General features: G+C 47.4%; 1 protein-coding gene across 4 annotated transcripts in view; it reads right to left on the reverse strand.

Annotated features, from left to right (window-relative positions):
* Window positions 1–170: 170 nt before the first annotated feature.
* Window positions 171–24,062, reverse strand: part of LOC123745401 (POC1 centriolar protein homolog A) — a 55,691-nt gene continuing 31,799 nt past the window's right edge. For all 4 annotated transcript variants that reach the window (XM_045725925.2, XM_069300837.1, XM_069300838.1 and 1 more), the window contains 3 exons: window positions 14,646–14,806; window positions 8,607–8,810; window positions 171–982 (listed from right to left, as the gene is read on the reverse strand). In XM_045725925.2, coding sequence (XP_045581881.1) covers window positions 800–982; window positions 8,607–8,810; window positions 14,646–14,806 — 548 coding nt within the window. In that variant the 3' untranslated portion in view covers window positions 171–799. The remainder of the gene's footprint in view (window positions 983–8,606; window positions 8,811–14,645; window positions 14,807–24,062) is intronic.

Below are 24,062 nucleotides of genomic sequence, written 5' to 3' on the forward strand. Positions count from 1 at the left end.
ATCACATGCTTAACTCATGAGCACTTAATGGAACACTTCTCCTTTACATAACTCTTAAGGGTATTGATCTGTCTGCTTATGCCATCTCATAAGTATACAGTATCTGATTTCTGTTATAAATACCATCAGATTTTAAAGTAACAGCCAAGAAAGGTAAAAGATAAGACAAATGAGGGACACCAGGATGTTATTCAGAATTTGGAGCAAAAATAAGGTTAAGGGTTTTATGAAGTCTAACATGGACATGCACAATTAGCTGCTAACATCTGATAAAGCCCTTACAGACAATACTATCTTCAAAATAGCTTTGATCTCATCTTTGTTTCTCAAAATTGTTGGCACACTATTCTCTTAAATTGAATAATACCCTGTAAATCCTTTTGTATTACAAAATTTCAATACATCTCTCATCTTATAAGAAATAAAGCAAACTGCTTTCAGAAAGAAGTCCTTCAATTTATGTATTCTACATTGAAAAATATTTGAAGGAAGAGATTCCTCACTGCTAGAACACAATGTCTACTACATCTTTGTCCTCACATAGCTGGTTCATTATGCATAGTCCAGACCTGCATTCACTTTTGTATCTCACCAAGACAGCTTTCAGTGTATGTGATTTGTAACCCTACTCTAGGCAATACCTTCTTCTATACTGTATCATTTTCTGTATAAATTATCCTTGCAAATTCACTGATCAGCAAGTACTAGTAACTGCCTATTATTTTTTTTTTTTTAACAAATCAGAGTTACAAAACAAAAGCACCTTTAAAGAAAATTTCCAATATGCCAGATAAAACAATTATCGAAGATTGTGCTGATTGTTAACAAGCTCAGATATTTTGTTCTCAGCATGAGACAGTCTCTGTTCCAAGACCAGGACAGTTTGAGTGAGGGTGTCGAGTTGCATTATAAGGTGCTGGAGAGAACCCTTCACTTGCTGTAAACTGGTAGCTATATCCTCATCTCCACTTCCATTTGAAGCCTGTGAAAAACAATCACTAATTTATGTTCTGAAGTTATATTATAAAACTTAAAAATGTAAATAAGTACGGTGATATCACAAATACTTAGATCAATTTTTTAGGGTCTTCTGTTAAAGTATTTCTGTTCGAGCAGCATTTGCCATATACTTTTATTAGTGCCACATGGTCTAACAAAGAGAACAGGAAGACGTTCTACTGAATACATTTAATTCATTAACAACTGTAATTGTGTTGGGGGACAGGTAGCCAGTGTATACATACTATAGAGTACATGTTAGGCTTATATCGAGGTCTTCCCCCCAGGGTCAAATTACTGACCTTCCTAGGATGTAACCTCACAACAAGCTCACTAACTCCTGGGTACCTATTTACTGCTAGGTGGACAGGTGCATTAGGTGATAGGAAACCCGCCTAACCATTTCTGCCCCACCCGGGATTCGAAGCCAGAATTCTCTATTGTGAGTCGAGAACTAACCCGACTGTACTACTGGGACCCTTAAATTTATGCATACATTAATTACCATAATCATATGGAAAAAGCAATTCTTCACTTCTTTTAACATTTATGGGTGCAGAAATCAAACATTAAATGTAATGAAATACTCTTTTTCTAGTGGGTCCTTGGTAATTTCTCCTGAGTTAGGTGCTAGTACACCCATGCCTTATTAACATTTATGAAATATGAAACAATCGTTCTTGGCACACTTAATTTTCAGGCGCTGTTATGGACTAGGCTTGGGCTTAACCATAACATTATTCAGAACCCAGCAAAATTGGACAGTCTTATATCCGCCAGATATATGAAATGGCCAATATTGCGTTTCAATCATCACAGAGTGCAAAGTGTTTTTAAGACTCCAGAGCCTTGAGGGCACCACGAGTTGACTACAATGGCAAAGGAACATTGATGCAGAGAAAGCAGCTGAAGAAGAGCATATAAAAATGTATAAAGTTCTGCCATGATGATGCCAGTCTTCAGGGGTGGCACGTGTAAGTTTGATCAGGAAAAACGACGGAGTAGCCAACACCATTGGCAGAACAAGACCCATCAGTGCACAGAGCTATGTAGTAGGAAAAGAAAAATTTTTCATGACCTCTGCTGATGAGACCCACTCCATCATGTGGGCCAGAGTTTTGCACAATTTCTCATGTGGAATCCTCCATGGGGTTAAGGTAGTAACAACTTTTACTTGGTCCCTGCCTGATGAAATATTCAGCATGTCCTCTGCGCCAGGCCCAGATTCCTTGAAGTACACATTAATCAAGAATTGCAAAAAAAAAAACCAGCGTTGAATGTAATGAAGCGCCATTTTCTGGGTGAGCCCCGGAGGCTCCCTGGAGCTTATCGGGCTAATGTATGTTATATTAGACCGGGACATTAAGTAAGGAGTTCAGACCTACCAGGGACCAGTGCCAGAACCTGGCCCCTTCAGAGAGGTTTCAGGGAGCAATGGCCCTGGAAAACCCCCTTGAGGTTGGGGTTTTCCTTATCTGCCATCGACCGGGGTTAGACACCTAGAAAGGTAGGCATAACAAAACAAACCCCACATGGTAAAAAACTAAAACAAAAAAATGAACAAAGAGGTAGAAACTCCCTACAATCCCAAGGAAACAAGCAAACATCACACTTTACTGCCGCGCTGATTGTCCGTGCAGCCCTCCCCGCCCCGAGAGGCGGAGGGGGAGGGGGAGAGGGAGCCACGGACCTCAGCGCGCCAGCTGCCTAGCATCAGTTCGGAAGCTAAGCTTCAACCAACGCGAAAAAAATGCCGACCAGTGGGAGGGAGGGTTGCCAGGGAGCCTCTGGGGCTCACCCAGAAAACGGTGTTTCATTACATTCAACGCTGGTTTTCTGTGGGGAGCCCCTACAGCTCCCTGGAGCTTCATACCCAAAGAGAAGGAAAAGAAAGGGCTGACCTGGGAAGCGGCCGCCACAAACTCCGCAACGCGAAGCCGAGACAACAGGCTGCAACCTGCGACCCAAGGGCAACAAGAACGCACAGGAGCAGACGCACGCATAAAAATTGGGCGGCCAGGAAACTGTGCGACCCTCAAATCTTCGCGCCCAAAATGAGCCCTAGACATCACCAACACAGCAGCGAAAGCTGCAAACGTCCAAACAGCACGGGTGTAAGGATAGACCGCAGGCTGGAAGACCTAAAAACTCTGCGGACGACCTGGAAGATCCAAACCCTGAAACCGGGAACGAGGAGAACCGGATCAACCCAAAGCGCATCCCAGACACGGTACGCAGGAATCGGCAAAAAGTGCAACCGGACAACACAGGACACCCCCCCGGCCGAACCAATCAAGCATCAATAGATTGTTTGCCTGACCGTCGCCTGACGCTGTCGAGTGCTCGCTACGCTCCTCACTCTAAGATGTATTTCAGCCCTCAAACTACCCCCAGATGATGTAGACCACCACCCACAGGCAGCTAAGTACACGGAGTCCAAGAATGTCATAGCACATTCAAAAGTAACCAACCTAAATCAACTCATTCCATCTCAAACAAAATTCAAAACAATCCTCTCCGGCTGTGAGTACCAGTGCCTGCTGCCTGCCTCCGCACTGCCTGACGCAAGTTTCAGCCACAACATATACCCCAGTCCATTCTCAACCAATCATGTCTCCCAAAAAACAAGACTGCGCAGGGAAATAAGAGCAACAAAGCCCCTAACAAGGCATCCATCCTGAACAACACTGACAGCCATCGTGTTTCTCCATCTGGAAGCTCTGGGGCCCGCGGCGGCGGTGCTGCTCTCCCCTCTACCCCATCACTGAGCCAGGGAGCTGTGTCTTCTCAATCCTCTCCTAATTTCATGCTTACATCCCACTTTACGAAATTCAAGCATGCTTCTGGTCCCTCACTGGATTTCCCTAACTTGGCCGAGAATCAGTGGTTCAAAAAGTTGTGCCAAGTCCTTGAGACTCAAAATACGATCATCCTGAGTCTTCAAACTGAGAATCAAGGAACTGTGTGAACCTTCATCAACAACAACAAGAAATAACCCTTCTCCACGAGGATATTAGAAACTATAAGGCTAGCCAAGATCAACTCCAGCATGATTTGAATGATCTCTGTGAAGAATATATACGTCTGAAAACTGATGAAGCCAGAAAAAAAAATAAGAGGAAGCTCTCAACAAAATGACTGGCTGTATCAGTACATTATCCGCCCAACATTCCATCTCCCAGGATGAACAAGACTAGCAAAAGTTGCTTGACTCTGTTGTTGTATCGTCCCAAGATATTCCTGAGGAACGTGAGGATGAAAAGTGTATTGAAATAGTTCAAGCTCTCATAAATGACAAATTGCGTGTCACTCTAAATAAAACGGACATTATTGCTGCCTACAGAGTAGGCAAAAAGAATCCATCAGGACAAAACCAGCAAAAAATTTGCCTCAAGCTGGCTTCCCCGTCCATAAAATCGCATCGTGTCCGGACAGCTGCATCCCAACGAAAGGGAATCTACATCAACGAGTGCTTGACTAGAAAAAGACAGAAACTCCTCCACCGCCTGCATCAAATCCGTTATCAAAACCCAGATGCGATTCATCAGTGCTTTGTTGGACATGGCATTATTAAAGTGAGAAAGACTTCAGGAGGTAAAATGTTTACAATTGCTAATGAGGAGAACCTCAACACTTTCCTCTCCCAATGTGGTTTGTCTCACCTTAATATCCCTCTCAATGAGTCAACATAATTAACCCCCTTGTCACCTAGTGCGGGCGAGGTATCCAAAGTCTCTTTGTTACACTTTTTAAATTAAATTTTAATTTTTAATTAGTCATTTATTGGACTTAATTAATTGAGTGCATTAATATTTTCTTTAGTTCTTATTAATTATAGGATCATAACTAAACTATTTATAGTTAATAACCATTAGATTAAATTTGCCTATGTTTATTATTCAACTTATTTTTTTGCTTTCATTTATTACCTAGGTTGCCTAGCCTCGCCATACTCCCTTACTCCAGTGTACCCCTGGCTTTGCCTGGGTCTCAAAATGCAAATTATTACTTACAGTGTACCTGAGAGTACTTGTAAGCAATCTACCTCATTTTTCTTTTTTTTTTGTTAATTTTTTGTTTGTCTTGTACAGTCTTGTTTACATTTTTATTTCCCCCCCCCCCCTTTATATCAAAATTTTATTTTGTAATTGCCATTCTTGCCTTGTTTTCCTACAACCAGCCTTCTTATGCAAACAAGTATAGACCCAGAACTAAACCTCTTATCCACTATCTATGACAATCATCACTTTAATGATCAAAATTGCAGATATTTACAGCACATGATGTAAACAATGTATTAACACAATCACAATATCTCTGTAATTAACTTGAATGTAAGATCTCTAAGCAAACACTTCGATGATGTTAGTGCCTTGATTGAAACTATTGACAACAAATTCTCTTATATTATACTTACTGAAACGTGGTTAAACGAGGATACTACTCAACTTTTTAACATACCAAACTACTCAGCAATTCACAACTGTCGTCCAATTCAGAGGTGGTGATACTGCTCTTTACTACCGCCAAGAACTAACATGCTTAAAAGTAATTAGAACTAGAGACAACTATGGGGAGTATATCTTCGCCAGTTTCAGAGTCAAGGATGCTGAGTCTATCCTGATTGTGGGAGCAGTCTATAGAATTCCTAACACTGATGTGTCCGAATTCAACTCTAACCTTAGAAATCTAATACTAGATAACAGAATGAACAAAAACCATCTAATTATCGCAGGGGACCTTAATATTGATATCTGCAAGCCTGAAAACCCTACTGCTGCCAGCTTCCTCAACTGTATGAATTCCTGCTTCCTCATACCCTAATCACTAGACCTACTAAAATCACTGATAGTACTGCCATGGCTCTTGATCACATTTGGACCAACATAACCTCTCCGCTTACTTCAGGGATAATCGTCGATAGCACTACAGACCATTACCCCACATTTCCCCTAACATTAACAAACCACCTCTAGAGACAAGGGAGATAAGCTTTAGGCTGCACAATGAAACTGCTATAGGCAATTTTATAGCTGCTGCTGCTGCTAATGTCAACTGGGAGTCCGAATTAGGTAACATAGGGGACATCAACCTAACAGTGCAATCCTTTCTTCAAAAAGCTCTCAGCCTTTATAACACCCACTGTCCTATGCTAACGAAACAAGTCAACTAAAAGGCTAAACAATCCTTGGCTTACAAAGGGAATACTTAAATCCATTAATAAAAAACATGACCTTGAGAAGAAGAATAGGTTAGGAATCGTCTCCAAAGAATTTTAAAAGAATTACTACATCATTGCTATCTAAAATAATTAGAAGAGCCAAAACTAAATACTACGAAGATAAATTTACCCAAACAAAGGGCAACATTAAGAAAACATGGAGCACAATTTCACAAATATTGATATCAAAGAAGATTTTAAATAACAAACCAATACTCCTGTCCAATAACGATGGTCAGCTTACAGCCCCTGATACTGCTATTGAGTTCAATAGGTTCTTCTCTTCCATTGGTTCATCCCCTGCAAATGATATTCCATCCTCCAGTACTGATGTTCAGGACTATCTTACAGGTAACTATCCACAGTCTCTGTACCTAACGCCTGCAAATTCCATTGATGTTAATGAGATAATCCTTTTCCTTAAAACCAAGTCTAGTGCCCTTGAGGAGATACCAACTTTAATTTACAAAAAAGCCTCCAGATCTTTAGCCCCTGCTATTGCATTGCTCTTCAACAAGTCACTTGAACTCCAAACCTTTCCAGATATTCTAAAAAAAGGGAGAGTAACGCCTGTCCACAAATGTGGTGATCTTACTGATGTTAACAACTACAGACCTATATCAATCCTGCCAAACTTGTCAAAAAATATTTGAAAAACTAATCTACAAGCAGCTTTACTCTTATCTAGCCAAACACAATATACTTAGCTCTTGTCAATATGGCTTCAGACCCAAAAAAAGCACTAACGATGCACTTATTAGTATGATTAACTTGATACATGTAGCTCTTGATAAAAATGAGTTCCCTGTTGGGTTATTTGTTGACATGCGTAAGGCTTTTGACACTGTCAACCACCAAAACCTTCTACTTAAATTACATCATTATGGAGTCAGAGGTCACTCCCAGCAATACCTCAAATCTTACCTTACTGACAGGCTCCAGTATGTTTCTGTGAATAATTCAATTTCTCCCACCCTACCCATCAACATTGGTGTTCCTCAGGGCAGCATACTTGGACCTCTCCTCTTTCTCATCTACATTAATGACCTTCCAAATGCCTCCCAACACCTCAAACCAATTCTATAGTTTGTGCGGCAAACAAACTATAAGCTGAACCCCTGAGACATGTGCAAGCACGGGGGCCCAGTGGAGGACCACCGAAATCCTACAAGTTGTCCTACCGCCACACCAGGCAGACCCCCACCAGGCAAAACAAAACAAAACCAAAAGAAAAGCCCCGCAAAAAACACAACGTTCTCCAGGGGAACAGAACCGGCCGCTATGCATATATCAGACAGCTGCACAGTACCTTACACCCCCTGCCAGCGACGAAACTACCTCCTACCCAAGGGCAAACAAGAGCAAGAACCACCCCAGCTGAACCCCAAGGGCGAGCAATAACCAAGCAGCAACAGAACCACACGGAGGTAGTTCTCGAATAGCTCAAGGAAGATAACCCTGAAGCTGCAAGGGCAGTACTTACAGGGCACCTAGGGAAGGCAGCCCTATGTGCATGCAGCCCCAGTACTCTTGTGTTACTCCTGGCTCACACGATAACAAAACTGAACACTACCACCACACTGCAGCACTGCTCAAAGGATGGAGCCAGAGTCGATCAACCGTTCGCCCTCATAACAGCCTGTGAACTGAGGAGAGTTGCAGGTGTAGAGGTCTGGGACCTCCCGTCCCCCTCCCAGAGAGGGGGGGGGGGGGGTTGCGCAGACAGATGCGCAGCGTTTGTGGTGACGTCATACTTGTTTCTTTGATTTTGACTGGAGAGTTCTGTAGCTAGTTCGACTTTCGGTTTGCAAATTATTTGACCAGCAGTAGTTTGTTTTGAAATTTCTACCTTTCTGGGTGCCTGACCTGGTAGATGGCAGACAAAGACTGCTTCCAATTACACGGAGGTGTCTTTAGGCCATTGCTCCTCGTGCCTCTCTTGAGGGGGCCAGGTTCTGGCTCTGATCCCCGGTAGGCTTAGAACTTCTTCGATTGACTGTTGCCATGGTCTAATATATACACATGAGCCCAGTATAGCTCCAGGAAGCCGAAGGGGCTCTCCACAGAAAAAAGGGTGCAATAAACTAGCCTAGTAGCTGTAGTTGGTGTATCTGTATTAACCCACTAAACTCTACACTAATTATACAAGGCTGAGAGGTGAAGACTGGTAATACTGTACACTGTGATTATGGTAAATAGAAACAGGTGCAAGATTAGAATTAATCTGATGTTGGAAAAGATTAATTTGTAAACAAGAAGAATAATGGTATAGCTACTCCTATGGAGCACAAATGCATAATGAAAGATAAATAATGTATTACACATCACCGAATTCACGTAAGAATCTCTACGCAATAAAAGTATTTATTAAGTCTGTACAACATACCTTATTACTGCCTACAGTGTCAGAATCCTGAAAAGTCTCAGGGTCCCTCCGACTCTGCACTGTGGTAATTCTCTCCTCATCCTCAGAGTCATCTGGTGACAATGCAACAGTCACTTCGTGTGGCGTTTGGTGGTCGGCCTCTTCCGTCTCCTCCAGGCCTCCACACAAGTCTACTGGCTTGAAATTAGTTTTCCAGACCATCACCTGGAAATTATTTCACATCCCAATCATTGAAATTATTTTAAGATTTGAGTCAAATCTCATGAGTTAAATGTTAATAGTTTCAGAGCTAGGACACTTAAGTTATTTAACAATTCATGCCTACACTTCATGGACCAACCCGTTCTCGCAAATTCGTAAAGTCAATATTGACTTATTAACTACGTGCATAGGTGATATACTAAACATAATAGATACCCTTAAAAAGATTCATAGAAAACACTGACCTTACCTAACCTTGTTAGTATCTTAAGATAAGCATCTTATTGCTTCGTAATTACAATTATTACTTAACCTATACCTATTATAGGTTAGGTAATAATTGTAATTACGAAGCAATAAGATGCTTATCTTAACATACTAAGTAGGTTAGGTAAGGTCGGTGTTTTCTATGAATCTTTTTAAGGGTATCTATTATGTTAAGTATGTCACCTATGCACATATTTAATAAGTCAATATTGACTTATTAAATTTGCGAGAACGGGTTGCATGGACACACAGTTACACATTTTGTGGACATGCAGTTACACATATTTTGTGGACATGCAGTTACACATATTTTGTGGACACACATGAAATTTTGCAGGGCTGTAGCCTGAATCATACCATAGAGGACACATGAACATAAATCTCCCCCATAACTAGTAGCAACATACTGAACTGAACTGATTTCAAAATGAGCTTATTGTAATTTGATTTATGCATGAAATACATGTTACATAAAACATAGAATTAGAAATGAGACAATGATAAAAAAAACAGCGTTGAATGTAATGAAACGCCATTTTCTGGGTGAGTCCCGGAGGCTTCCCGGAGCCATCCAGGCTGATATCATTATCCCTAATTTTGGCATCAGTCGATGTGGGTGGAGTTCTAGGCCTACCAGTGACCATGAGCCAGAACCTGGCCTCCTCAGAGGCACGAGGAGCAATGGCCTATAGAAATGCACATGTGATTTGGAGCATTCTATATCTGCCATCGACCAGAACAGGCACCCAGAAAGGTAAGCACCTCAAAACATACCCTTATTTTGGTTAAAAATGACGAAAATAGACAAACGAGTGGACAGAATTCCTCAAATGAAAATGAGCATGACGTCACACGAGCCGCACCGCACATCTGCGCAGCTCCCCCTCCCTGGGAGGGGAAAGGGGGAGCCCCAGACCCCTGCACCAGCAATCCACACCCCAGTTCTAAGGCTGGATATCAAAGTACGCGAAACCCGCCGACTGGAGGGAGGGAGGGTTGCTGGCGAGCCTCCGGGACTCGCCCAGAAAATGGCGTTTCATTACATTTAACACTGGTTTTCTTCAGACCACAGCAAGAGCAGCAAACTTACGGACGTCATGGGCACGGGGATAAACCACAGGCTAGCTAGACTTAATAACCCTGCAGACGATCTGAGAGACCCATACCCGCGAACAGGGAAGAAGGGAAATCGAATCAACCCAAAACGTGTCCCCAGACACAGAAGCCGTGGAGCGCAAATAACAGCGGAGGGCCGGCACCGGACACAACACATGATGCAACCCTGGCCTGACCAACCAAGCATCAACAACCCAAAGACTCCTCCAAAAAGCAGCAGTCTCATTCTTCGCCAGAAAAGGAGACGGCTGGAGACTAACAAACCTATCACCACGACCAAAAGAGCAGAAACCCCTGCACCAGAGAAGAGCATGAAGCTCTGCAGTCTGACTCTCCAGGGGCCAATGCCATCAGGAAAAAAGAGCCTTAAAAAACAATCCTGGACCGAAGGTTGCCACAACAAACCGAGGAGAAGAGAGAAGAGAGCACTCTGTCCAAAGACCAGGATGGCTCAGGTGGCTCATGAGCAGGCCGGAGGTAAAACAACGCATGAGACAGCTTGCAAAATGGATCAGAAGTAACATCTATACCGAAAGCAAGCTGCAGCGGCTCTGCCAGCGCCGAACAGTACTGTATTCGACAGTATTCGGCATGAGATGACGGTCCTGGAACAATCATGAGAGAAAGGACAATGCCACCTGAACCAAAAGTGAGGTACAACGCCAAAGAATAAAAAAGAAACGGAAGGACAGCCAGGAAACTTCATACTGCCGCCGAGACGAAACCCTCAGGTGGAACACTATCAAAGAAGCCATCTGATCACCATACTGATGGTGATAAACTTGAGTCACACACACCAAACGCGAAGACTCGAGGAGAAGAGCGAACCAGTCTCATACCAGACCGGGCCGATCTGTTGAAAGACGCAAAGCCGCGGGAAAAACCTCCGGGTTCGGACACCAAGCAAGCAGCACCTAAAATTACGGCTGGGCTGGCCATCATGGGGCCAAGAGAACTACTTGCCCCAGGCAAGTCTCCAAGCGAGCCAGGACCTGGAGCAACAGCTGAACTGGGCGAAATAGGTACAGGAACTCCCACTTCGACCAGTCCTGCCGGAAGGTGTTGATCCCGATGGCCTTGCGGTCAGAGAAGGGCGCCACATATCCGGAAGACGCCTCCACCATGCTGACGTGAAGAGGTCCACCTCTGGGTGCCCAAACATCTGGCAGAACCAACATCGACTGTCCATTCCGTGGATAGGGAACATACCGGGATAGGCCGTCCACCAGGACGTTGGACATCCCCCAGACGTGAACCACCAGGAGAGCCAAGCCCCGAGAACTCAACAGACAAGTCAAACGTTGCGATCAGCCCCAAGAGCCAAGGACCTCATCGAACCCCCTTGATTCAGGCAATGAACCACCAGGGAACAGTTCGAATGGAGCTGAATCGTCAATCTGCGGGCGACCCAAACCCTCCGAAGCGCAAACCACATCGTCACAAACTCCTGCGCCGTGCTGTGGGCCCCACAGCCCCTGACCGGCCTGGTGAGTACTGGTCACAAAAGCCCTAGCCAAGGGACGACCCGTCTGTGAACACATCGAGCGAGGGCTCGGGTTGGCACCAAGGCACTGAACCTCGAAAAACCCAAAGAGGAAGCCAGCGACACAGTAGCCGACATAAGACCCCCGGGGGTCAAACCCAACAATAGCGAGAGAAGCCGGACCTAGGATAGAGAGAGAAGCTCCAACAGAAGCCAGACCTGTGACAGAGTGGTTATCCGAAAGGAGGGGGCAAGGAACCCAGGTTCAGACGGGACCAGTCCAGAATGAACCGCAGGTCCGCACAGTCCTGTTTCGGGACTGGAAACAGGAGGGAAACCTACCTGAGAGACGTCGTCCTTTCAACCACGCCCAAGCACACCCACTCCAAGACGATCTGACAGAGCGCAGGAGAAGAGTTCTGCCCTACCAGCCCCAATCCCCCGAAGGAGGAGGAGGAGCCACCCAATGCCACAGCAGGCCGCGAGAAACGACCCAAAAAGCGCTCGAATCGTGAGACCAGGCGTGAGCGAACAGAACAAGCATTCCCCCCCCCCCCATCGCCCCATTAATGGGGCGAACTGCAAAAGGGCCGATGCCCCTTACGAGAATCCGACCTGCACACAGAGCGAACTCGCGCTGACCAGGCGCAGCCAGGACCAAAGGCAACATCGGCTCCGAAACCGGCACCTATGGCCTACCCTGACGAGCGGAACCGCAAGCCCTGGCATGACTCCTCCGGGAAGAATCCACCTGGGACCCCCAGAGAACCAACAAGTCAGATATAGGGTGGCAGCTGGAAGAAGCCACTTACATATACTGCTCGACCGCAGAGGCTGCAAATAGCAAAGGACAAAAGGGAGAAGACAACCTAAGAGCCAGGGCGCAAGCGGATTCCAAGGAGGAAGTGAGCACCACCCGTCTACACACGAGACGCGCAGCAAAAAACGGTGACAGCACATTCCACAGGAACAGCGCAAACAGCTTCAAAAGCGCAGACGACGCACAAGCAGCCGAGACCAAGGCGCCAGACCCAGGAACGGCCCCAAGCGCCTCTACATCCTCCTCAAGCCAATCCGAAGACAGCTCCAGGAGGGAAATGAAACGCAGGACCAGAGCCAAACCTGATCCAAATGTAAGGAATCTGGATCCAAACGCAAGGAATTTGGATCCAAAAGATCCAAACCTGAAGGAAGACGGAACCATTATAGAGGCATACTCCAGGTTGCGCATGAGGTAAGCCGCAGTGGCCGCCCGCATCTCAGTAGGCGAGACTCGAGAAGCCAAAACCTCTGGAAGGACAGAACCGAACTCAAATCCAACTCGTACACAGAGGGGGGGGGGGAAGGAAATCCCCACTCCTTGTAACAGTAAGCCCCGCTCGGAGGGTCGGAAAACCCAGGCAGAGTTCAATGGGGCCCAAGACCCACAAGTCAGCTCCTCCCCAACCCCGGAAACCTCCACATCGGGCCCCAGGGGCGAGTCATCCTCCTAAGCCCCAGCCTCACAAGAAAAGGCCGGGGTGGTCGAAATAGCAGGAAGAGAGTGGGCCCACTGGTCGGACCCAAGCTACGACTTGAGGAACAGACTCGAATGCCTCCATCGCCACCCCATAAGGAGCAACCACCAAAACCACCCGCGTCTCGGAAACCTCTAAACCCTGCCCTGACCCCAAAGCCCTCAGAGGCTTAGGAGCCGGAAGCAGGACCATGCCGGATCACATCAGTCGAAGAACTGGGGTCTGGGACTGCCCCTTCCCCCTCCCAGGGAGGGGGGAGCTGCACTGACATGCGGCGTGGCTCGTGACGTCATACTTGTTTGCTCGTTTTCATTTGGGAAGTTGTGTCCACTCGTTTGTGTATGTTCGTCGTTCTCAACCAGAATAGGGGTTTGTTTTGGGGCACTCACCTTTCTGGGTGCCTGTCCCGGTCGATAGCAGATATAGAATGCTCCAAATCACATGTGCATTTCAATAGGCTATTGCTCTTTGTGCCTCTCTGAGGGGGCCAGGTTCTGGCTCGTGGTTCCTGGTAGGCCTAGAACTCCACCCACATCGACTGATATCAAAGTTAGGGATAATCACATCACCCTGGATAGCTCTGGGGAGCCATAGGGGCTCCTCCCAGAAAAAATCTTAAAACTGTCGTTACTCACACAATACTTACAAATCACAATCACAAAAAATAAGGAATACATAATATAAAGCAATTTTGTTTAAGACATTGTACAATGGCTCCTCAGTTCTACATCAGTTTCAGGGGCATGACTGGATCGAACTTTCTCAAAACACACAGCTCAAGTACCAGGGTTTTGAACTCTACAAGATTTAGGTTGTCAGAAAGTTGTCTCTTGCTGGTAGCAACTGCTTAATAAAAACAAGTATCCAGCCAGGGGTATCCCTGCTTTCTCTGCCCACTAGTTTATTCTATTGTGTAAATCTGCCACACCAGTATTCACATCACTCCTCTTTCTTCAGTTTAACTGTTGTACAATCATGCTTATATTTCCAGCAACTACATGTACAGTACTGTAGTTATAAACAAGGCCTCTTGGAGCTGGTATGTGGTAAGCTTCCACCAACAATCAAAGTAGTTTGAGTGACATCTACTAAAGTGACAAAGTGAGTCCTCAACCCTCTACCCAAGTGAAAAGTCACAGAAATACATGATCATTCCATGCCTAGTAAAAGGTTCCAATCATGTTCTTGTCATAAAATAATCAAAATATTTTTAAAGACCTTCAACTGCAAATATCTTACCCAGAAAAATAAATGTGAACCAATATTCTACCATCTCATGTTGCATGCCAACAAAATAACAATGTGAATATACAATACAAACTGATAAAAGACCAAATCATTTTAAATACATATTTATATAAAAATGAAAAAAAAAAAAAAAGTATATTTCATTGCTTCTCAGTACTGTATATAGATGGAGGAGGAGCTGAAAATTACTCAAGCAATTAAAAATACCTGTTGGTCTTTACCACCCGAGGCAAAATATTCGCCGTCACGTGCAAAGCCACAACACGTGACCGCTCCTTGGTGACCATGAAGTGTGTATATAACCCTTCCCTCCATCAAATCCAGCAGCTTGAGAGTGCCATCTGCTGAGCAGGTTTCTAATATGTGTCCTGAAAATTCAATAGAAGATAGTAGACATGGCTCAGTATATAGTACAGTGCATCCATTGTTTCTGCACATGTTGAAGGATGTTTGATCAAAACACCTTCTTCAGTGACATGCACACTAGGCCAAATAAAGCGAACTAACTTTTGGAGAGCAAATTTTTCAACTTCCTTCCCCAGTTAAAACCATAAACATTACAGAGAAGATTCATGCTTGACTCATTGATCTAACCCTTTTGAAATGCATGCTAGTGGCTTTGCAAGAATGTACCACTTAATTACAACATGTATATTTTCACACCCATTGTGCCTTATAAATAAATACATATACATATATATATACATACAGGTATATACATTGTATGTATGTACTTTTTGTCACAGAACATTTTGAAACTACTGACAGTTTTGGCCTCTACCACCACCTCACTTAACTTGCTTCAACAGTCTACCACTCTGTTTGCAAAAGAAAATTTTCCAATATCTTTTTTGGTACCTTTGTTTTCTTAACTTCAATCTACTACTTTTCCTTCAGGTTGCCAGTTTCAGGAATTCCACTTTGTCTAGCTGGTCACTTCCTGTTATTACAGTATTTTGTAAGTGGTGACCATATCCCCGATTTTTTTGTCTTCTAGTTTTGGCATATTTAATGTCTCTAGTCTCTAGTCTCTTCTCATACCTTTTTTTTTAGTTCTGAAAGCCATTTGTAACATGCCTCTGCACCTTTTCCAGTTTATTGACATTGAGATATGGGCACCATACAACTGATGCATATTCCAATTTTAAATCACGAGCATTTTCAAGTCTTTCACCATCCACGCATATTAAAAGCAATTCTGAAGTTGAGAAGCTCAGCATCTGCTCCTCTCACAATGCCCTTTATGTGTTCCTCTGGTGACAATCTACTTTCCAGAACCACCCCTAGATCCCTTCCTTTGTTAATGTTCTTTACGTCCTTTCCGTGTAATTTGTAGGTTATATGTGTGGTCTATTTTCTAATATTACACATTCCATAACATGGCATTTATTCACATTGAATTCCATTTGCCACATGGTGCTCCAAGCACTTATTTTATCTACGTCATCTTGAAGGGCAGGATAATTGTCTAGGTTTCCCATCTTCCCTAGTAGCTTAGCATTATCAGCCAACATGTTCATATAATTCTGTTTTCCTTCTTGGAGATAATTTATGTAGAAGATGAACATTACTGGTGCAAGAATTGAACCCCTGTGGTACTCCGCTAGTTACACTCCTCTAGATACCTTTTCTCTAATTACTGCCCTCATTTTTTTGAAAATTAAATTTTTTTTCATCCATGTCAGCATGGATGTTACCCCCCTCCAGTATACTGCCGTTTTCAAAACAACCTCTTGTGAGGAACTCTGTCAAAAGTCTTTTTTAGGTCCAGATAGACACAGTCAACCCAACTATCTCTTTCCTATAGAATCTCTGTGGCTCTATAATAAAAAGTAAGTAGCTTTGTTACAAAGGTTCTTTCTGTTCAAAAAACCAGCGTTGAATGTAATGAAACGCCATTTTCTGGGTGAGTCCCGGAGGCTCCCCGGAGCTATCCCAGGCTGACATGCTAACGTCAGACTTTGGCATCAGTCATGTGTATGGAGTTCTTAGGCCTACCGGGGACCACGGCTGAACAGGGCCCCCTCAGACAGGCAAGGGGAGCAATGGCCTTTAGAAGCCCCCGTGTGGTTGGAAGCATTCTATGTCTGCCATCGACCGGAACAGGCACCCAGAAAGGTAAGCGCCTCAAAACAAACCCCTATTCTGGTTAAAATTGCTACCAAAAGCCGAACTAGTGGATAGAACTCCCCAACCGAAAACAAGCAAACTAGTGTGACAGTCACACACCGCCGCGCCGCTGTCTGCGCAGCTCCCCCCTCCCCGGGAGGGGGAAGGGGGAGCCCCAGACCCTCCACGCCGGCTACCCACACCTCAGTTCTTGAGGCTGGATGTCAAAAACGCGAAAAAACGCCGACTGGAGGGAGGGAGGGATGCCGGGGAGCCTCCGGGACTCACCCAGAAAATGGCGTTTCATTACATTCAACTCTGGTTTTCTGGGGGGGGGGGGAGCCCCGTCGGCTCCCCGGAGCTAACTACCCACAGACGGAAAAAGAGGGACTTACCCGGGAGGCGGTCGTCGCTCACTCCTCAACTCAAAGCCGAGACAACTGGCTGCAACCGCCGACCCAAAGCAACACAGGCCCGACGGGGACCAGGGACATTCACAAGGTAACGAGCAGCCAGGACCCTGTTCGACCGCCAAAATCCCTGCGCCCGAATATCAGACCAAGACATATTCCCAAAGACGGCAGCAAGAGCCGCAAACTTACGAACGTCATGGGCACGGGGCTGGACCGCAGGCTGGCTGGACTTAATAACCCTGCGGACGACCTGGGAGACCCGAACCCGCGAACAGGGAAGAAGGGAAACTGGATCAACCTACAGCGCGTCCCCGGACACAGAAGCCGTGGCGCGCAAATAACGCCGCAACCTGACACAAAACATGATGCACCCCCGACCTGACCAACCAAGCATCAAGCACCCATGGACCCTTCCAGAACGCAGCAGTCTCATTCTTCGCGAGAAAAGAAGGAGACGGCTGCAAACGAACAAAACAATCACCACGACCAAAAGAGCAGAAACCCCTGCGCCGGAGGAGAGCATGACGCTCCCCTACCCGACCCCCAGAGGCCAAAGCCAACAAGAAAAGTGCCTTGGAAAAACAATCCTGGACCGAAGGGGCCACAACGAAACGAGGAGACGAAAGGAAAGCGAGCACTCTGTCCAAAGACCAGGACAGCTCAGGTGACGCATGAGCAGGCCGGAGGTGAAACAATGCACGAGACAGCTTGCGAAATGGCGCAGACGTAACATCAATACCGAAAGCAAGCTGAAGCGGCTCCGCCAGCGCCGCACGATATGAGGAGAGAGTGTTAGGCATAAGATGACGGTCCTGAAACAACCACGAGAGGAAGGACAAGACCACCCGAACAGACAAGGAACTAACACGACGAAGACACAAAAAGAAACAGAAGGACCGCCAGGAAACTTCATACTGCCGCCGAGAAGAAGCCCTCAGGTGGGACACCAACAAGGAGGCCACCTGATCACCATAGAGATGATAATAGACTAGAGTCAAAATACCCATACACGAAGACTCGAGGAGAAGATCGAACCAGCCACGTGACGTACCGGCCCGATCTGCTGAAAGAGGCGGAGCCGCGGGAAAACTCTCGGGTTCGGACACCGAGCAACCAGCGCCTGAAACCAAGGCTGGGCCGGCCACCAAGGGGCCAGAAGGACAACTCTCCCCTGGTAAGTCTTTAAGCGAGTCAGGACCTGGAGCAACAGCCGAACTGGAGGAAAGAGGTACAGGAAACCCCACCTCGACCAGTCTAGCCGAAAGGCATCGACCCCGACGGCCTCGCGATCGGGGAAGGGCGCCGCATAAACGGGAAGACGCCGCGACCACGCCGACGCGAAGAGGTCCACCTCGGGGCGCCCGAACGTCTGGCAAAGCCAACGGAAGGACTCATCGTCGACCATCCACCCCGAGGATATGGGAACGAAGCGAGACAGGGCGTCGGCCAAGACATTGGACACGCCCCGTACGTGAACCGCCAGGAGAGCCAAACCCCGAGAACTCAGCAGACGAATCACCCGAAGCGACCAACCCAAAAGAGACAAGGACCGCATCGAACCCCCGCGGTTCAGGCAATGAACCACCAGAGAGCAGTCCGAATGGAGCCGAATTGTCGATCTGCGGGCCACCCGAATCCTCCCCAGAGCAAACCACACTGCCGCGAACTCCCGCACCGTGCTGTGAGCTTGACAGAAGGACGGACCCCAACGCCCCTGGCCGGCCTGGTGAGCACTGGTCACAAAACCCCATCCGAGAGACGACGCATCCGTGTACTCATCGAGCGAGGGCTCGGGTAGGCGCCAAGGCACTGAACCCCGAAAAACCCGAAGAGGAAGCCGGTGACGCAGTAACCGATGCAAGGCCCCCGGGGGTCGAACTCTGCAATCGCGAGAGGCGGAAGGGGGTTTCGGGGTCGGAGCAGGGGTTATTTGATCTTGAGACTCGGGCAGCTTCGGGGGGTGCCCCTTCCAGGGGGGCGGCAGAGGCATTCGAGTCTTGTCTCCCGGCCGAAGCTTCGGGGTCTGACCAGTGGGCCCCCTTCCTCCAGCTTTTCTGGCTGCTCCGTCCTTGTCTTGTGGGGTCGGGGCTTGGGGAGAGGACTCGGCCTCGGGTCCTGTGGTGAAGGACCTCGAGGCTGGGGAGGGGCTGACTTGGGGGCCTTGGGCCCCGCTGGACCCCGCCTGGGTTTTTCCTCCCTCTGAGCGGGGCTTATTGTTACAAGGAGTGGGGTTTTCTTTTCCCCCCCTCTGAGTACGAGTTAGATTTGATGTCGGCCCCTCCCCGGGTTCGGTTCCGTGTTCTCCCGGGTACATTGGTTCCGTCCTTCTGGAGGTTTTCGGCTTATCGCATCCAACCTGGTGTGGTGCGAGCGGCCTTTGCAGCTTACCTCCTGCGTGACCCGGATTATGCCTCGGAAATGGATCTGTCCGAATTCAGGTTTGGGACTTCCTTCCTTTTCTGGCTGCGTTACGAGGTTCCGGAGTCGTCCTGGCTAGCAGACTGCCCCTTGTTTGTTCTGGATTCCTGGCATTCCTTCTGTCGTTCCTGCACGCTGGAGTGGCGGGAAGCTTCCACGGTGCTTCAGGTTTTCCTGGGGGGCGAGCTTGAGTACCTGAATGAGTGCTTGTTTGCCCCTGCCCTTCCCCGCGATGTGGGCGTTATTCAGATCCATGTGCAGGTTCCCACCCTTTCGGCGGCACTCGTTGCGGAGGACTTGCACGCCTGGGGCCTTTTGGCTTCGGCCTTGCGGTTCTTTTCCCTCCTGGAGCTGTCTTCGTATTGGCTCGTGGAGGATGTGAGAACGCTTGGGTCCGTCACCTTGTCCTCGGCTGCGTGTTCGTCGGCTGCCTTGTTGAAGCTGTTCACGCCGATTTTGCGGGATGCGGTTTCCCTGTTTTATGCTTCCCGTCTCGCATGTCGGCAGACGGTGCTGGGTTCCTCCGTGGAATCTGCTTGGGCTCTGGCTCTTAAGCGTTCTTCACCTTTTTGTCCTCTTCTGTTTGAGGAGTCGGCCGTGGCGCAGTTTATTCAGATTGCGTCAGCGGCTTGTCGTCCGATGTCGGACTTGTTGGTTTTCCGGGGGTCCCAGGGTGGGTCTTCCCGGAAAGGTCGTGCCAGGGCTCGGGGTTCCTCTCGTTGTGGTAGGCCTCTGGTGTCAGGTTCGGGTTTGGCTCCTCCTGCAGACCCTCCCTCGTCTGGTCGGCGCGATGTTCGCGCTGTGCGGGGTTCTGGGTCTCATAAGGGTCGCCGGCCCTTTCGCGGTTTGCCCCATTGACGGGGCGATGGGGGGCGGCTTGCACTGTTCGCCCGCGCCTGGTCCCACGATTCGTGGGCCTTTCGGGTCGTGTCTCGCGGCCTGCGGTGGCGTTGGGTGGCCCCTTCCCCCTTGGGGGGGCTCGGGGCTGGCAGGGCAGGTTTCTTCCCCTGCGCTCTGTCGGGTCGTCTTGGAGTGGGTACGCTTGGGCGTCGTCGAAACAACGTCGTCCCTCAGATGGGTTTCCCGTCTGTTTCCGGTTCCGAAACGGGACTGCGCGGACCTGCGGTTCATTCTGGACTTGTCTCGTCTGAACCCCTGGGTTCATTGCCCCTCCTTTCGGATGACTACGCTGTCTCAGGTTCGGCTCCTCTTGGAGCCGGGAGCTTGGATGGTGTCCCTGGACCTCCGGGACGCTTATTGGCATGTCCCGATTCATCCATGGTTCAGGGACTGGCTCGGTTTTGTTGTGGGGCGTCTGAGTTACCGCTTTCGTTGTCTCCCGTTCGGGTTGAACCTGGCACCTCGCGTGTTCACGTGCCTTACACGGGTTGTGGTGGCTCATTTGCGTCTCCTAGGTGTTCGGGTGTTGGCCTACCTCGACGACTGGCTGGTTTGGGCTCCCAGCCGGTCGGCTTGCTTGCTAGCCAGGGATTTGATTCTTTCCCAGCTCACCGAGTTCAGGTTCTTGGTGAACTGGAGGAAGTCCCATTTGGTTCCCTCTTGGGTTCGGATTTGGCTGGGTCTCGTTTGGGACTCTCGAACCGCCTCCTTGTCTCTCCCTCCGGAATCTCTCCTGCGGCTGCGGTCCCGCCTTCGTTTGTTTCTGGAGGGCCCTCGGGTCAACCGTCGGTTGCTCGAGGGGCTATGCGAGAGCCTGAACTTTGCGATGGTGGTCTACCCGCCGGGTCAGGTTTGGCTTCGACGGCTGTTCTGGTTCCCTCGGGAACCAGAACAGCCGAGAGGGAAGGAAAACCCCAACCACAAGGAGGTTTTCCAGGGCCATTGCTCCCTGAAACCTCTCTGAAGGGGCCAGGTTCTGGCGCTGGTCCCTGGTAGGTCTGAACTCCTTAGCTAATGTACCAGTCTAACATACATTAGCCCGATAAACTCCCACAGAAAAGTTATCCAAACCACAGGAGGAAGGAGAGGGGTATAGAAGGCGTGTATACACGCCGGATGTACATTAATGTGGATAAGGAGTGCACACATGGGCACACATGCACATATGGTAGAAACCGACCAGAATGTCAACTGGTCCAACCCACACTCAGCGCCCCCACAATTGACGCCCAAGTCAAAATCTGGGAAAGCCCCAAGAAGGATGCGGAAAACATTCTGACAACCCAATAAACCAAAATATTACAGGCATACCTCAGTTTACGAGTTTAATTGGTTCCTGGAGACGCCTCGTATTCCGAAAACTCGCATTCCGAAGCTAATTTCCCCATAAGAAATAAAGGGAAATGAATTAATCCGTTCCTGACTACCCCAAAAACCCCACATCAAACTAAATTTTTATACCTAATTTACCTAATTCATCTAAATAAACCTACAAAACTATGTTCCAGTTATTACTTACCTTGCTGTCGAGTGCTGTAGGCGTATGGAAGATGGTGAGGAGGGGGGAGGAGGAGAGGAGTTACTGTTTGGAAGGGGAGTCCCCTTCCATAATCACATCAGGCAGTGAGGACCTTTCTGGTGTGCTCTCCCTGGGACGTTTTATCTGAGTGCCACTAGGTCCTGGTTGAGGCTCACTGCTCGATTTCCTGACCACAAATCTGTCCATGGAAGCTTGCTTTTCCCTTCTTCGCAAGCTCTCTCTGTAGTAAGGCATCACATTGTCATTGAAAAGATTAAGACAACGACCTACTACAGCTTTCTCTGGGTGAGTCTGTTCAACAGTTGTTTGAATCTCTTCCCACATCTGACACACCTTCTTAATTACTGCAGAAGGGACATTCGCTGGTGCTGCTGCCACCTCCTCCTCCACTGCAGAATCATTCGCTGCTGCGTTGGCTTGCTGTTCCTGTTGAAGGGCTAGGAGTTCTTCGGTGGTCAGTTCTTCGTTGTGTTCTTCCACCAACTCCTCCACATCACCACCATCCAATTCCAAGCCCATTTGCTGGCCTAGACTAACAATTTCCTCAACAATAGGCGCATCATTTATAGGCTCAAACCCCTCAAAGTCTAGTTCTCTCACACATTCAGGCCACAATTTTCTCCAGCCAGAGATCAGGGTTCTTTGAGTCACTTCTTGCCAGGCTTTGTCAACGAGTTTTAAAGCACTACAAATGTTAAAATGCTCTCTCCAGAACTCTTTGAGGGTGAGGTTTGTGGCTTCAGTCACTTCAAAACATTTCCGGAAAAGTGCCCTTTCATAAAGTTTCTTAAAATTCGCTATGATTTTCTGGTCCATAGGCTGAATTACAGGAGTGGTGTTAGGAGGAAGGAATTTAACTGTGAGGAATTTATTGTATCTAGGCAACAAATCATCTTCCAAGCCTGGAGGATGAGCAGGAGCATTGTCAAGGAGAAGCACTTTTTTATTAGACTTCCACATCACACACATTTGGGTTTTCTGTATTTTTTACTGTTTGAAAACCCTTGGATTTTCAGAATGATACACTAGCAAGGGTTTAATTTTCAAATTGCCACTCGCATTTGAACACAGCACAAGCGTAAACCTATCTTTCATAGGCTTGTGTCCAGGCAAGGATTTTTCCTCCTTGGTAATGTATGTCCTCTTAGGCATTCTTTTCCAAAACAGTCCTGTTTCGTCACAATTAAACACTTGTTGCGGTAGGTATCCCTCAGCCTGTGCAAACTCTTTAAATTCGTCAATAAATCGTCCAGCGGCTGGTTTGTCTGAGCTGGCTGCCTCCCCATGCCTTGTAACACTATGGATACCACTTCTCTTTCTAAATTTTTCAAACCAGCCCCTGCTTGCCTTAAACTCTTTCGTATCTGCATCACTCGTTGCAGGGGTATTCTTTAGAAGGTCTTCGTGCAACACCCTGGCTTTCTCACAAATAATGGCCTCCGAAACACTATCACCCCTCAACTCCTTGTCGTGTATCCAAATTAATAACAACTTTTCCACTTCTTCAAGTATTTGTGGTCTTTGTGTCGTTAATGTTCTTACTCCTTTTGCCACTTTAGCACCCATAATCTCATTTTTCTTCTTAAGTATAGTGCATATTGTTGATGTGGCTTTGTTGTACTGCCTACAAAGTTCAACAACACGTGTACCGTTCTCATGCTTCCGAATGATCTCTTGTTTCTCCTCTATTGTCATCCTCACATGAGCTTTCTGGCCTTTATCCTTACCACTGGCTTTCTTGGGACCCATGGTGAGATATATAATAACAAATTGTATAGACAAATCACCAAAAATCCAACAAAACACTCAAAATCCGCGAGAAGAATTGATGTGGGGGTAGTCACTGAGCGCGAGACAATGGTAAACTGAGGGGCGGCGGAGCAGAGGGGCGACGATCGCCGAACCACCACGCGCTAGGTCGGCCTGTACGCGTATCAACAAACTCGCGTCCCGAGGTAACCCTCGCCTTCCGAGACAAATTTTTGGAGTAAATACTGCTCGTCTTCCGAAAAACTCGCATTCCGAGGTACCACTGTATTACCAGCCAAAGGCTGGTAATGACAGGTTGGGTTAGATCAGGTGAAAACTAAGGGGAAATCCCGAACGTGAAAACCAGCATCCGCCGATGTCAACCCGAGCGACCACCGAGGAAACGCAACACATGGGCCGACCTAACTGCTACTTGGGTCAGACATCCTTATGGTACGGAACATATATATATAAGGGTGTAGCCAGGTGCCGAAC

Source organism: Procambarus clarkii, chromosome 44, assembly GCF_040958095.1.
Source record: "Procambarus clarkii isolate CNS0578487 chromosome 44, FALCON_Pclarkii_2.0, whole genome shotgun sequence".
In the NCBI taxonomy this organism is placed as follows: Eukaryota; Metazoa; Arthropoda; class Malacostraca; order Decapoda; family Cambaridae; genus Procambarus; species Procambarus clarkii.